This window comes from Ammospiza caudacuta, chromosome 7, assembly GCF_027887145.1.
Source record: "Ammospiza caudacuta isolate bAmmCau1 chromosome 7, bAmmCau1.pri, whole genome shotgun sequence".
Lineage (NCBI taxonomy): Eukaryota > Metazoa > Chordata > Aves > Passeriformes > Passerellidae > Ammospiza > Ammospiza caudacuta.
Window position 1 is genome coordinate 25,627,316 of NC_080599.1, and position 13,064 is coordinate 25,640,379.

Below are 13,064 nucleotides of genomic sequence, written 5' to 3' on the forward strand. Positions count from 1 at the left end.
TTCTGTAATTCTGTCCATTTAAATGTTTCTTAAAACAAAATAAGGGAAAAAATCAACTGAAATAAAGATCAAAAACAGAGATGAAAACTTACAATCATAGCTGGGAATCCATCTTTTAGGATACTTTTTCTCTGCAATCCTGAATTATTTTTTTTTAAAGGAACTGGACTGCAATACATTCTTTGGATATGAGGAAAATTATTTGTAGTGTAATTGTCAGATATTTTAGGTTGGTGGTTGTAAAACAAACAGGAGATTCTTCATCCAGTTCTGTGGTAGGACTTAAATTGAATTGCCAAGAACTGAGAGTAATTTATTAATTATACCAAGATTTTTACTAAGCCTATTTATAGCTCTGTAGTATATTAGTTTTTCATGCCAAATTGGCTGACATTTGTATGATGCTTAGCATCTTACTTTATCACTTATGTTAGGCTCTCTTTTAAGGTAGAGAGAGTATGGAAAGCAGGAAAACTATCATATGTAGAAGGAAATACATATGACAAACCCAAAGCATAGCACTAGTTTAAGGTATCTAATATATGTATTCAATATATTTGTTGCAAATTAGATTTTGAAGGGAGACATTTCTGTATGTGATTGTAATATATACAATTCACCTGCTAAATAATATGCAAATATTCTTGCTAAGTTTTTTTGAAAGGTTACATTTCTAAGGAGCCAAGTACAACATAAAGAGTTTCTAAAATAGTAAAAGGTAAAATTTAATTTAAAATCAGAACTGCAATGTATTCTGTATGTTGTGACACTTCTTTAAAATATTTTATATAATACTTTTTATTCTTACTATCTGAATGTAACACTGGGTATCACAGTTACTATGTGAAATTGTGACTCAGTATTTGAGAATACCTGGAGTCAGGCTTTTCAGAGACAAGACTTCTGCTTTACATGGAGCCAAAGTGAGCAGAAATTCCATCAGGCAGATGAGAATGACTACATGGTGGTGATGTATTTTTATTATGATGATGCTCTTGCTTGTGATACATTTAACCATATGTGGCCAGGCAACTCCCTGGAGATTTATCCAGCTTTGATACCAACTGAAGTATCTGGGATAGATTTAGGCATGATGTAGTGTAAAAAAGCTTTGTTCTCTTGCAAAAATAGGTGTCCAAAGCTTTGGATACTGTAATTTAACAGAAGTGCTGAGAGGGTGGTAGAAATAAGCCTTCAGTTCTAAACACAATCAAATGTGTATTGCCATGATGTCAGTTGCTGGTAAGTTGCCTTATTCTCCTTTTATGCATTTTTCAGTGTGCTTGAGCTGGGGGCCAGACGGTGCTGATCTGACCTCAGTGAAAGTGTTTCCAAGGCACTGCTGCCAGTGGGTGTGAGTTTAGAGCCAGGGCAGGAGTAGCTCAGGCAGTTCAGGATGGTGTCCTAGCAGTTACCTCCCACACCTGGTGGTGTTCACTTGCTTGCCTGCCACCTTAGGGAAGGGACCTGCTGCCTTTACAAAGTGAGAGTGCACCATTCTTCATGTGGATAATGATTTGGCAATTAACAGCGAGGGCTAACAATTTCCTACCCCACTAGGGGCATAAAAGTGCATTCTAAGTTGATATGGATTTTTTTTTTTAATAGGGAATAGTAATCTGGAGAAGCAGCAAGAAACTGTAAGCTCCTGCACACTCAGGTTTCAGAACCCATTTCCAATGTTTAAAAAGCTGTCAAGTACAAATGTTTTGTTAAGCCACTGGCTATAGTATTATGTAGTAATATTATAAATAATCTCCAAGAGAAGATGGGATTTTTGGTGTTTAATAGTCAGTTTTCTTATGCTTATGGGTTGTGATGACCTAGGCCATAAATATATTTATAATCATCCAGTAATTTCTATTGATTCTCAGTTCTCGAGCACATGACTTTTGCTGTGCTTACTGAGTCGATGATTCCCGGAAATGCAGGCACAGATTCCATAAACTTTCTGTAAGCTGTCCTTTATTCCTGTACTCTCTGTTTATCTGGATGTAAGTGCTTGCTTCAATGCTTGCTTTGTGGCACTTGCCTTCTCTGCTGTGCCATTTGAATCTGCTCGTTGATAGTTTGTCCTTAACAAGATATCTTTGTGTTGTGGCCTAGAGAATTGCACTCAAAAATTCAGATTTTTTCCCAGGAAATACAACTGAAGCCATTGTCTAGAAGGGACATAACTGAAGCACAAGTGAATGGTGCCTCAATGGCTGTAACACAGTTTCTAGCTGAAATGGGCAGAAACTGCCAAAAAACTGGTGTTGAAATGAATTCTTAAACACAGAAACATTTAAAGCAGTAAATGTGAGAAGACTCAAGAGTGGTGAAGTTGTTACTCTGTGGCACAGCAATATTGCCTGTACTCTCATGTGGCAGGGCTGCTTTGCTTTCCTGTTTCCATTTAAAATGTGTTTGCTTCTTCAGATTTACAAATTAATTTTAAAATGTGACCTTTTAGATCCCTGTTCAGATGAATGCTTGATTATCACTGTAATGTGTGTAGGGCTGTTTGGTTTTTATTTACATATTCTCTAAGAGTTTCTTCTTGTTTAACGTAGGGGATGGAGGATAACAAAATTCTTCTCAAGCTGCCCAGCATTTGGAGTGACCCTGGCTTTTCCTATAAACACTGCCAGTTGGATAAAAGGTGTTTGAGGGCTTGTTTCTCTAATTCTTTTTAAAATTTATCTTCATTCTTTTCAGCCCAGATTCCTTTAGTTCTAATGGGTGATGAGAAGAAGAAACTCGTTAGTAGTTTTCTACTAACAAAACTCATTAGTAGTTTTTTTAAAAGCTGAAGGACCACAAAGTAAATCCTCAGTTTAGGTTCCAGAGTTTCCTATCAGTTACTGTTGGTAAAGCAAAGCCTGTGACACCCTGGCAGGACAGGCCATTAGGAGTGCTCATGATGAAGGTGCACCTCACTTTGGAGTTTTTAAATTAGCAAATTGATGAGAAATACTTAAATTCTGGTGTCACATTGGGTGGTTTTTTCCAGCGCAGAACTCAACTGAATGCCTCTGTGTAGTGTGCAATTGTATGTGTCAGTCTGTTGTGATGGATAAAATGTATGTAAGTATTAACTGTTTGCTAATTACTTCAGCTATTAGGCAAATTATTATCTTAACTTCTAAAGAAATATATTTTAGGTGGCCAATGTGTACTTTTCTGTCAGTGTCCTGTACAGCTTTTTTGTTTGTATTTCCTGTAGAATGATGGTGTTTCACCTGTACTAGACAGACAAGCATAATTTAATTTATAGTGGCTCATTTAGTACCTGTAATGCTTTCTCTGTATTTCCAGTTCTAGTCAGCTTTAATGCACCATTCCTAGTTATTAGCAGGTGTTGGGCTTTTTTAAATTTCTCAGTGCAGTTGTATCAATGGAATGCATTTGGATACACATTTCAGAAATTGCTTGTGACTTTGTTTCTGAAACGCTGTTAAACACGAGGAGTAAGAGGGGATATAATCTGTTCATTTACATTGGCAAAGTAAAACAGTTCTGCTTGGAGGTTTGTTGACAATTTTCACCTGCTGCCTTACGAAATGTTTGTTTTTCTTCTTCCCCCGCCCTCCCCCCCCCAACATTTTCTCATTGAATATCTAGTGAAAACAAGTGTTTTCAAGTTGACTGAATAATGAACTTTTCTTCATATTTAATCTTGTATTCTTTTTTCCTGTTTATCCAACAATAGGAAGTACAGTGTGCCTGTTAAAGCGCACATTCAAATTTGGTTTTTAGTATTCAAATAGAAATAAATTGAAGAGAACAAATAGAAATGCTGCAAAAAATGTAGGAAACTGGTCAAAAGCACTATGTGCACTGTAATGAAGAGAAATGTTACCAGCTATATACTGTGCTTTTAAAAGGTACCACAAATCCTCCTGCTAACTACTGCAGTTAAGGGATACAGAGTTTTATTTTCATCAGGAGCTTTGGCAATGAAATGTCAGGAGCAGACAGGGCTGTAGTGCAGCTGGGTGGTTCTGAATAGAATATCAGAGCACAGGCCTGAACTCTCTTCTTGTGCTGGCCTGGAAGGTGCTGCTGGTCACATCAGCTTCCCTTGCCGTGATACACTTCCAGTTCTGTGAAAGGCAGGACTCTGTTAACTTTCTTTTTTTCTCTATCTCAAAATCCACTGAGGTTTATCAGTAAGAAGGCCCACATTGCTCTCATGTTTATGATGCCAGTTTTGAGACCTGTTCTGGGTATTTTATTATCACCATAAAGAGGAGAGCCTTGAAATGGGATTGCAGTTGTTTTTTAAGGTGAGGGGGCTGAAAGATTAAGGATCTGTAATTAATTGGAGGAAGGAAAGCTGTGTCACATCTTAGCATTTATTTTTGTCATATGGAGGTAATATATGACATGAGGGTTGCATTATCTGGACTTTACAAGCACTTATTCCATCACAGAATCTAGTAAGAAAAAAAACCCAAAAAACTGTAGTGTCATGCATCATAGTGCATGATGAATAATTGCAATGTAAAATCATCATCCTCCAAAAAAATAAAACCTCACTCAAAACCATTTTGGAACACAAATCCTAGCTTTCTTGAGAAAATTCTAACTGGCAGTAATTCTGATGGCTCCATGAGCTCTTAAAATTTGCTCCTGAAAGCAATTGGTTTAATACCCAGGTTACCCTTGGTCACCAAATAGAAGAGTTGTGGTCAGTTTGCAGGTTGTCGTCTGGCTCCTTTCCTCATCTGCAAATGTATTATGTAAGGCCCCAAATGTCTAAGAACAGGTCAGGCTGTATTTTTGAGGCACAGAGAACCTTTTAGTGTGGGTGTTTTTGTCATGAGGGCTTCTGAAATACTATTCTTACATTTTTTTTATGTTCTGAATGAGTAGTGGTGGAGACTTGGAATTGAGGTGTCTTCAGTGGCTGCTGTCACTAATGCCAAGCTCAGATAAAGCTGTTACTTTTCCTGCTGATTCCATCAAGTAAATTGCCCTTGTCTACTGAGGGGTTTGTTATTCCCTAAGGTTTGTACCATCAGATGAGAAGAAGAAGCAGGGCTGTCAGCGGGAGAATGAGACTCTAATACAGAGGAGGAAGGACCAGATGCAGCCGGGGGGAACCACAGTCAGCGTCACCGTCCCTTACCGGGTCGTAGACCAGCCTCTGAAACTCATGCCACAGGACTGGTAAGAACATTTCTCCTTTAAAACATTTCCTACCCCAGACAGTGCAGAATTTGGAGGGGAATAATAAAATATTCTGCAATCTACTGAAAAAGTACAGATATAGGAGTCTTCAATTCATTTACTGTAAGAGTCTTCAGCTGAAAATAATATGAAACTAAATTAATCTAAAGATCTTCAAAAGTTGCAACGCTTGATTTTAACAGTGTTGTAGCAGCACAGTTAATATTATTGGGTTTGCCAGAAATGTTCCAGACATTCCAATAGAAATGTTCATATTATTGTTCTGGTTTGTGGTGTAATGTGCAAGTCATTGAACCATAATACGCAAGAAAACCCCTTCCCTCCTGTCTGCTTTTTGAGGGAGAGTCTGTTGGGAAGATGCTTTTGCAGACCATCAGCATCTGACATTCCATATTTTTTAATAGTTATAGAAAGGAAATACATCAGATAGTAAAGACTGAACTGTGATTCCAGTACTGGAACTATTGGAATTTTACTTCTGAAGGAAGAGCACTAGTTACAGAAGGGGAATCGTAGATAGTTTTTAATTTTATGAAAAAGCTGGAAATGGATTATTGGCTCTGTAGCACATTTTTCAAGGCTATTAAAAAGTAGCTCCCTTTGAACAGAACAACTCTGGAGAAGTTTTTATTGTTGTTTGACATCTTTTTGTTATTTGATGACATGCATTATGCAGCATTTTTACTTCTTTCTGACAAGTGAGAAGATCTGGGATGTGGACAATGACATATTTGGTGGTTTTGTCATTTCCAAATATGATTTTAATGGAGAGGAATGCTTTGAAAAGATTCTGTTCCTAAATCAATTTTTCTCTGTATTTAGAATTTGAATTAATCAGAAATCACTGGATTTAGAATTCTGAATATTAAATAGCACTTAAAATGTTTAATGATCAAACCTTTAAGGACCATCTAAACTACTTTCAAAAGTACTTCTGACCAAAGACATGGAGTGATGTATGTTTTTTTATCTTGATTTTACCCATGGAAGCCACACTAAAACCTGCAAAAAAATAACCCCAGACCGCGAAACTTCATCTTGATTATTCTTTTTCATTTGGAATTTAGTGGATTTAATGATAGATTAAATTTAGGGATTAGATTAGAGAGATAATTATTTGTTGTGGTAGGTAAGAACTGTGGTTGGATGATGTAAATGTTCAAGAGAAAGATAGACCATATGTGAGGAGGTCATTTATTCTCTAAGGTGGGGTTTTTAAAATTTCACTAATGCAAAAGTTTAATCTTAATCACAAGTTTATTTTCTCAGACCACAGGTGATGGTTGTATTTTCTTAAAATAGTTGAAATTTCACTTAGCAGAAATTTAGCAGCTGTTGCTTCTCATTAATTTTCAGCCTGGAAGTCAGCAGTGCTGATAATAAAGGCTTTTAAATCTGCACAGCTCAGTTTCAAGTGCCATTTGCAGAAGATTGTCTCTGAAAATGTAGGAGCACTTTTCAAAAGCAAATTAATGATGACCACAAATAAACACTGCCTTCTAAAAATTGTAACCTGAGCTACCTTCTGCAGAGGGGCAGGGCTGAAAGCCCAGAGCAATCACAGGAATGATTTTTTTTCTTTACAAGAGGAAAAGCAGTTGTGCTGGAGGTGTGGTTGTTCAGTGTGCTCTCCTGCTCTGTAAAAGGAGCAGCTCTGCTAGGGCACAGTGCCTGCTCAGGACAGCAGTGAGTGACGTGTCCCAGGCCATGCCCATGCCATGTCCACCCCTCTGTGTGTTCCAGGGACCGCGTGGTGGCCGTGTTTGTCCAGGGCCCTGCCTGGCAGTTCAAGGGCTGGCCTTGGCTCCTGCCGGACGGATCTCCTGTTGATATCTTTGCAAAAAGTAAGGGATTTACTTTCTTCCTTGGTTTGGGGTTTGTTGTTGTGTTTGGGGTTTCTTGTAGATGTTTATGTTCATGACAGAGTGCTGCCAAAGTGCTTCAGATGGCTGAGCAGCCTTTGGGGCTCCTCACGATGGCAAATATTCCCATGCCCTTTGTGGTTGTTCTGCTCTGATCTGTGCAAGCTCATGGAAAGAACTGTCAGCTGCAAGGGTCACAAATAGCTGGTGTACAAATCTGCTTTCCAGTCTTCTAATACAGGGTGAACAGACAATGTGTATTCCTGCAATTCATAGCTAACAGGTTTACAGGCTGGCTGCACATTCTAGTGCTATTCTGAAGAGAAGATTAATCACCTAGTGAACCACTAAGAAGGCATTGAAAATATGATCTGGTGTCTGACAAAAACTTCAGAGTTTTAAAAAGTTGATGTTTCCAGTGAACTAGATGTTAGCATTGTATAGATCAGAACAGGTTTTTTGGGTCCCTACAACTGTGGTGCTTTGAGGCACTTCTCTGGCACAGTTCACCCATCTGGCAGAGAGGTGGGCCATAGTATCTCAGGAGTCTGTCATCTTCTCTGTTGCTTCAGTTTGGAGTTGCCTTAGAAAACAGACCTTTTGACGGTCTTCTGTGCTTTCAGATATAGACATAACCAACACACACACACAAAACCAGGCAACAGACCCAAACCCACCTTAGTTCAGCTCTAGCATCTTGCAGTCAGTGTGATGAGGAAGCAGGTTTGTTCAGGTTTTGTGTGTACCCCGCTTTGCTCTGTGATGTAGAATCTGGAATGACAAAGCCACTTTGATGAGCAGCAAGGAAAAAACTCAAGGGTGGGACAGAGAGCTAAGGATGGGTCTGTGAACAAGAGAATAGAATGAGTCAGTTAAAGGGGGGATAGAGAAAGAGCAGAGAAAGAGAAAAAGAGCCTTAAAGTCATTGTGAAAGTAAAACTATGCCACAGGAGAGAGTTTAACAGAAGAGATTAATGAAAGAAGGAAATAGCACTTCAAAATAAAGATACTGAGAAAAAGGCAATTGTGAAAAGCAAAGCCAAGAAAAATGCAGTGAAATATTGAAGGTCTAGCTAGCAGTTACATGCTGCTTCCTATTAATTTTATCATTTTTATATATACATGTATGGAGGGCCATAGGAATTGCTCTGACTTGCTTTGACATTCCTGGTCTCAACATGCCAAAAGATCACAATCACAGCCTGCACAGTTCAAGGTGCAGGTGTACAAATTCATACATTTTTCAAGTGAAAGAGGGATATCTGGTCTTAATTCATACATTGAAATGGATCTTCAATTTAGAAATGCATTCCATTCCTTCAAAGCATGGTGTTTTTAAAATATTTTCCTGATAAAGTGTATTTCTAGATCTTTCCCCAATTATGTTACTGATGCTTTAGATGAAAACAAGTGAATGGAGTACAGACAGCATCAGTCCAGTTTTATGTATCTATTTTTATCTGAAGCTATTATTTTGCCATATTTTTAGTGTTCAGTAAGTGAACTGAATGTTCACTTCACAAATGTGGTTTCTGGGATTTGCAGCTGTCCATTGTTTCATCTGCAGTTTCATTTCTTCTCTGTCTGGGTCGGTTGTCGTTACCAAGTATTGAAGGCTGTCACTTGGAAAACAAGCAGGTAGCTTACCAGAAGGAACTCCTCAATAAAATAAGGAGTACTGGGCCAGAGCCTGCCTAACTGGTTTTATTGGAGCAATTGCTTTGTCCCAGAACATTTCATTAGCTGAAACTCTAAAACTGTGCTCCTTAGTTTTCCTTATGCAGGGTGTCCTGACTATTTCATGTTCATGTACCAAACCAGCCTAATTTCACATTTACAAGTGAATGTTTGTGATGAAGTTTTGAATGCTGTCAGTTTCATGGACAAATATTTCATTTTGACTACCATTTTAAAGGTGTACCTCCCAGAGCACAGCAGGGAGCTGTAATAGTGATTTGTTTCAGGTTCAGAAATGGATCCTCTTGTGCTTAATAACATTTAACTGGAATGCAGAGACTGTCAGATATTGATGGAGTTTTCAGTAAATGCATGGCCCTGGTGTATCTTCATTTGTTTTTTCTGAAGTTATATGAATACATGCAATATATATATTGCTATGTGTGTATACATATATATATATATATATATGTGCATGTATATATATGTATGTATATATATATGTATGTATGTATGTGTGTATATATATATATATATATCTCCAATGTATAGTGGAGATAATGTATATGTATTCTTAATCACAAAGCCTGGAAATTTATCTGTCAGAGATACAAGTCAGATGATAATTTCTTTAGTTTGTCAACAAAAATAAATGCTAATTTCACATAGCAGCCTTCTAGGAAGTTCCCAAATGGATCTGGAAAAGAGAACTGATTTTGTGGAAGACAAAATTAAGAGTGTGGTATCTGAAGAAGATACAAGCATGGCATTAAAAAGAACTAGTTTCCACAAGACTGATGGCTTGTTTTACTTTTCCAGTACCACTAAAATCATCAGATTGGCTCACCAGATAGGAATTGTACAAGGCTTAAATACCTTGGTTTTAATGCTCACTGTGTAAATGCTGAGGCTTTACCTAATTCACATGTGACAGTACTTCCCAAGAGAAAAATAACAGTTAATATTTTACCATTTTTTAAATGAGTACTAGACATGGGGAAATTGGCAGTTACTGAATTTCTCAGAATGCTTTATGCAGCATTTGGGGGTTACGCTGGCATTATACGATCAATCTTCTACAGATTCTTTTAGGAGATAGCCAGGCTTCCTACTCATAGGTCTCAGAAATATCTTTTTGATTATTATTTAATTCTTTGACAGCTCAGAGATTTTCAGAAAGAACTTTTTTGTTTCTCAAAGAGAATGTACTTGAATTGGCAGTGTGTTTCTGCTATTCCCTTGGAATCTGTGCATCTGAAAGCAGTGGCTGCCCTTTCCCTTCACCCTGGAATAGCCTGGGAGCCATTGACCTCTATATTTAACTGTGCCCTTCAGTGAGTAGTTGACTTCTTTGGATTATGGGCTTGATAATTTTGCTCTCAGGCTTCATTCTGAAAAAGGAGGAGCGGGCTGGGAATTTTCTTTGACCAATAAAGAAACACTAAAGTCCTTGTGTTTGTACCAAATGCTGTCCTGTTTGCTGTAGTTAAAGCTTTTCATCTCAAGTACGATGAAGTGCGCCTGGATCCCAACGTGCAGAAATGGGACGTGACAGTGTTAGAGCTCAGCTACCACAAAAGACACTTGGACAGGCCAGTGTTCCTACGCTTCTGGGAAACCTTGGACAGGTATGGTTCCTGCTGGAAGTCCTTGGTCTTCATGCTTGTATGCTTTAGGTGGGAATTAAAAGTTCTGGCAGCCAGGGAATTGTTTACAACTTGGATATCTGAACAATGATTTAGCTTGGAAATACTGCTTGTTTTGATTTTCCCTGATGATACAGTTAATGAAATGTAGTGGTATGTGTTTACAGACTGTAAGTAACAATCTCCAAAATGTGGGTTTAAAGGAAGGGTAGTTACCATTAATCATTGGTTAGTCCCATGATTCCCCACCTCCTGACTCTGATTCTCTGGGTCAGAACCCTGCTGAAGGTGAAGTTCTCTGCAATACCTTGTTCAGGCTGTAGAGAAGGAACTTTATTATCATGAAGCAGTTGAAGAAATATTGAGGGAGGGGAGAAGCCCATGTGTTTCATCAATGTTTAATTTTTTCATGTTGATTCACAGTGAACTGCTTGAATGATTGAGTGAAAAAGAAAAATCCAGTGGGAATTGTCAAAATAATTTCAATCATCAAACTTTCCATGGCTTTGTTTAAAAGTCTCAGGTGAACAATATATCTGAACTCCCAGATGAACTAGTAGTCTTTCAATGTTAGAGGTCATGCACTGCCTTGGAAAGCTGAGTTTTCTTTGAGGCAGGGCTGCAGTCAGCTGTTACTTAGTAGGAGAAATCCTGCACACAACGCGTTGCATCTCTTTGGCAGCTTTCTAATTCCCTAACAATTCTCTTTTAACAATGCCTGGACGTTTTATTCCTGCAAGTAAAATTCCTATAAATGCCACAAGGGTAGTAATGCTGTCTTCTGTTAATTTTTTTTCAGGTATATGGTAAAGCACAAATCTCACTTGAGATTCTAAATCCTTCAGCTGCCATTTATTTCCTGAAGTATGGATTGAAAAAAATGGAAGGGGCTCCAGTTTGGAGACCAGAGCTCGCACTATATATGTCAAGAACTTTACAAATGAGGAAGGGTCACAGTTTAAACTTTTTATAAAATCTTATTTGGATGATTCATGCTATGGCAGGTTGATACCTGTTAATCAGAAGCAAAGGGGTTTTGCTTAAAACTATTTTTTTAATGTTGTTAGCCTTCTAGTCTGCAATCCAAATTGTATATTTTGATAGCAGCAGTTTCTTCTCTGTTTTGTTAAATTAGCCACATTTTTAAAGACTGTGTTTTGTTCCCCAGTAGAGGATAGCTGGATGTCCACGGCGGGTTCCCCATGTGCGTGTGCACGGGCGGGTGTAAATACAAGTGTGCCTGTGTCTATAGATATAGTGTACAAAAAAGTTATAGACACAATGATGCACACCTAGGTGTTTCCAGGCTTTCTAAACCACTTAGCTTCTGAGCTTAGTTTGGGATTTCTTTGCTTACTGTTTCACTTACTGAAAATATTTTGTTGTGAATGATATTACATTTTAGTCAATAGGACTTGCGAACTGAGCAAAGTGAAAGTTGTTTTCAATAAATCAAAATGTCAAGCTGTATATGTATATTCTGTCAGTCTTTGTTGAAAAAGGGAAGATCAAAAATCTATTAACTCTTTTTTTGGATTTGTAATGTCCCAGTTTACTAAATCTTGAAAATTTATTATAGGCATACTGTTGAGTCATGGTAACTCTAAATTGCCATTCTCCACACACATCTCTTTCTTTAAACTGAAAGTATGCATGTGTACATTCCCATCTAGCAAATATCTTTGCATATGAATCTAAATGTTACCTAGATTAAATGATGAGTAGAGGAGGAGAGAGTTGGATTCTTTTTTTCCTGGAACGGCCACCACAAGGAATGAATAATTTTAACTTCTTTGTATTTATACCTCTAATACGATTTTCTCATGACAAAAGTAGCCCAGACTGTCAACAGGAGTTGTAATTTTCTGAGCTAGGTGGCTAATATGGCCTCCCAAGAGTCCTGCATTGGAATGGAAAATCAGCCTTCTCAAATTACCAAAGAATGGATTTGCTTCATCTCCAGTGTGAGGCCAGAGGATCCTGGTATTTGTACCAACTTACAGCATCTCTGTATCTATGGAATAATGTTAAGTTGATGTTGCATACCAGTGAATGTAGAGAATGATCAAATACTGTAACACCTGCATGATTTTTTTTCTGGGATAGAAAATACATGTTTATATTCCTGTTCTTGAAGTTCCAAACCATGTTTTTTTTAATATACTTTACATTTAAGGTTTGACAAAAATAAAATGTTCTACCTATTCTGTTTTGGTTTTTATTTGATGTTAACTTCATTTTTAGTAAAACCCAAAGTCATATATTCATAAGAGGTTTTTAAAACTGTCTGGCATGTGATTGTTCATATTTTTGTCAGTCATAAAAGTAGTGATGTTTAAGTCATATATCCTTAAGTCTTATATACATAATAAGAAGTTTTTAAAACTGTCTTAAGTTTATGAGGACCGTGAGGTCTGACTTTTAATTGTATGTATCCATCCCTGCTATAATGAGGCTGTATTTTCAAATGGTCTAAATGGAACTGTAAAATGTCAAACCACCAGAACAACCCTCCGTGAATCCCAAGATTAGAAGCAGCTAACCCTGGATTTTGGAATGGATTCAGCGTGGTGACTGGGAGCTACAGAACTACTGGCATGTCTCCTGTTTGTGTGGGCAGTTGGGCAGTACCCTGTTACTGTGTTTTCCCTGTACTTAAGCTTATTAGAAATGTGTCCATGTCATACTAGAGCTGGCTGGA

The 13,064-nt window shown here is 37.8% G+C and overlaps 1 protein-coding gene across 1 annotated transcript in view; it reads left to right on the forward strand.

The window, feature by feature from the left end:
• Positions 1 to 12,565, forward strand: part of CDC73 (cell division cycle 73) — a 101,569-nt gene extending 89,004 nt beyond the window's left edge. Inside the window, exons 14-17 of the mRNA XM_058808405.1 lie at positions 4,996 to 5,157; positions 6,922 to 7,022; positions 10,204 to 10,345; positions 11,163 to 12,565. Coding sequence (XP_058664388.1) covers positions 4,996 to 5,157; positions 6,922 to 7,022; positions 10,204 to 10,345; positions 11,163 to 11,199 — 442 coding nt within the window. The 3' untranslated portion in view covers positions 11,200 to 12,565. The remainder of the gene's footprint in view (positions 1 to 4,995; positions 5,158 to 6,921; positions 7,023 to 10,203; positions 10,346 to 11,162) is intronic.
• The last annotated feature ends 499 nt before the right edge of the window (positions 12,566 to 13,064 follow it).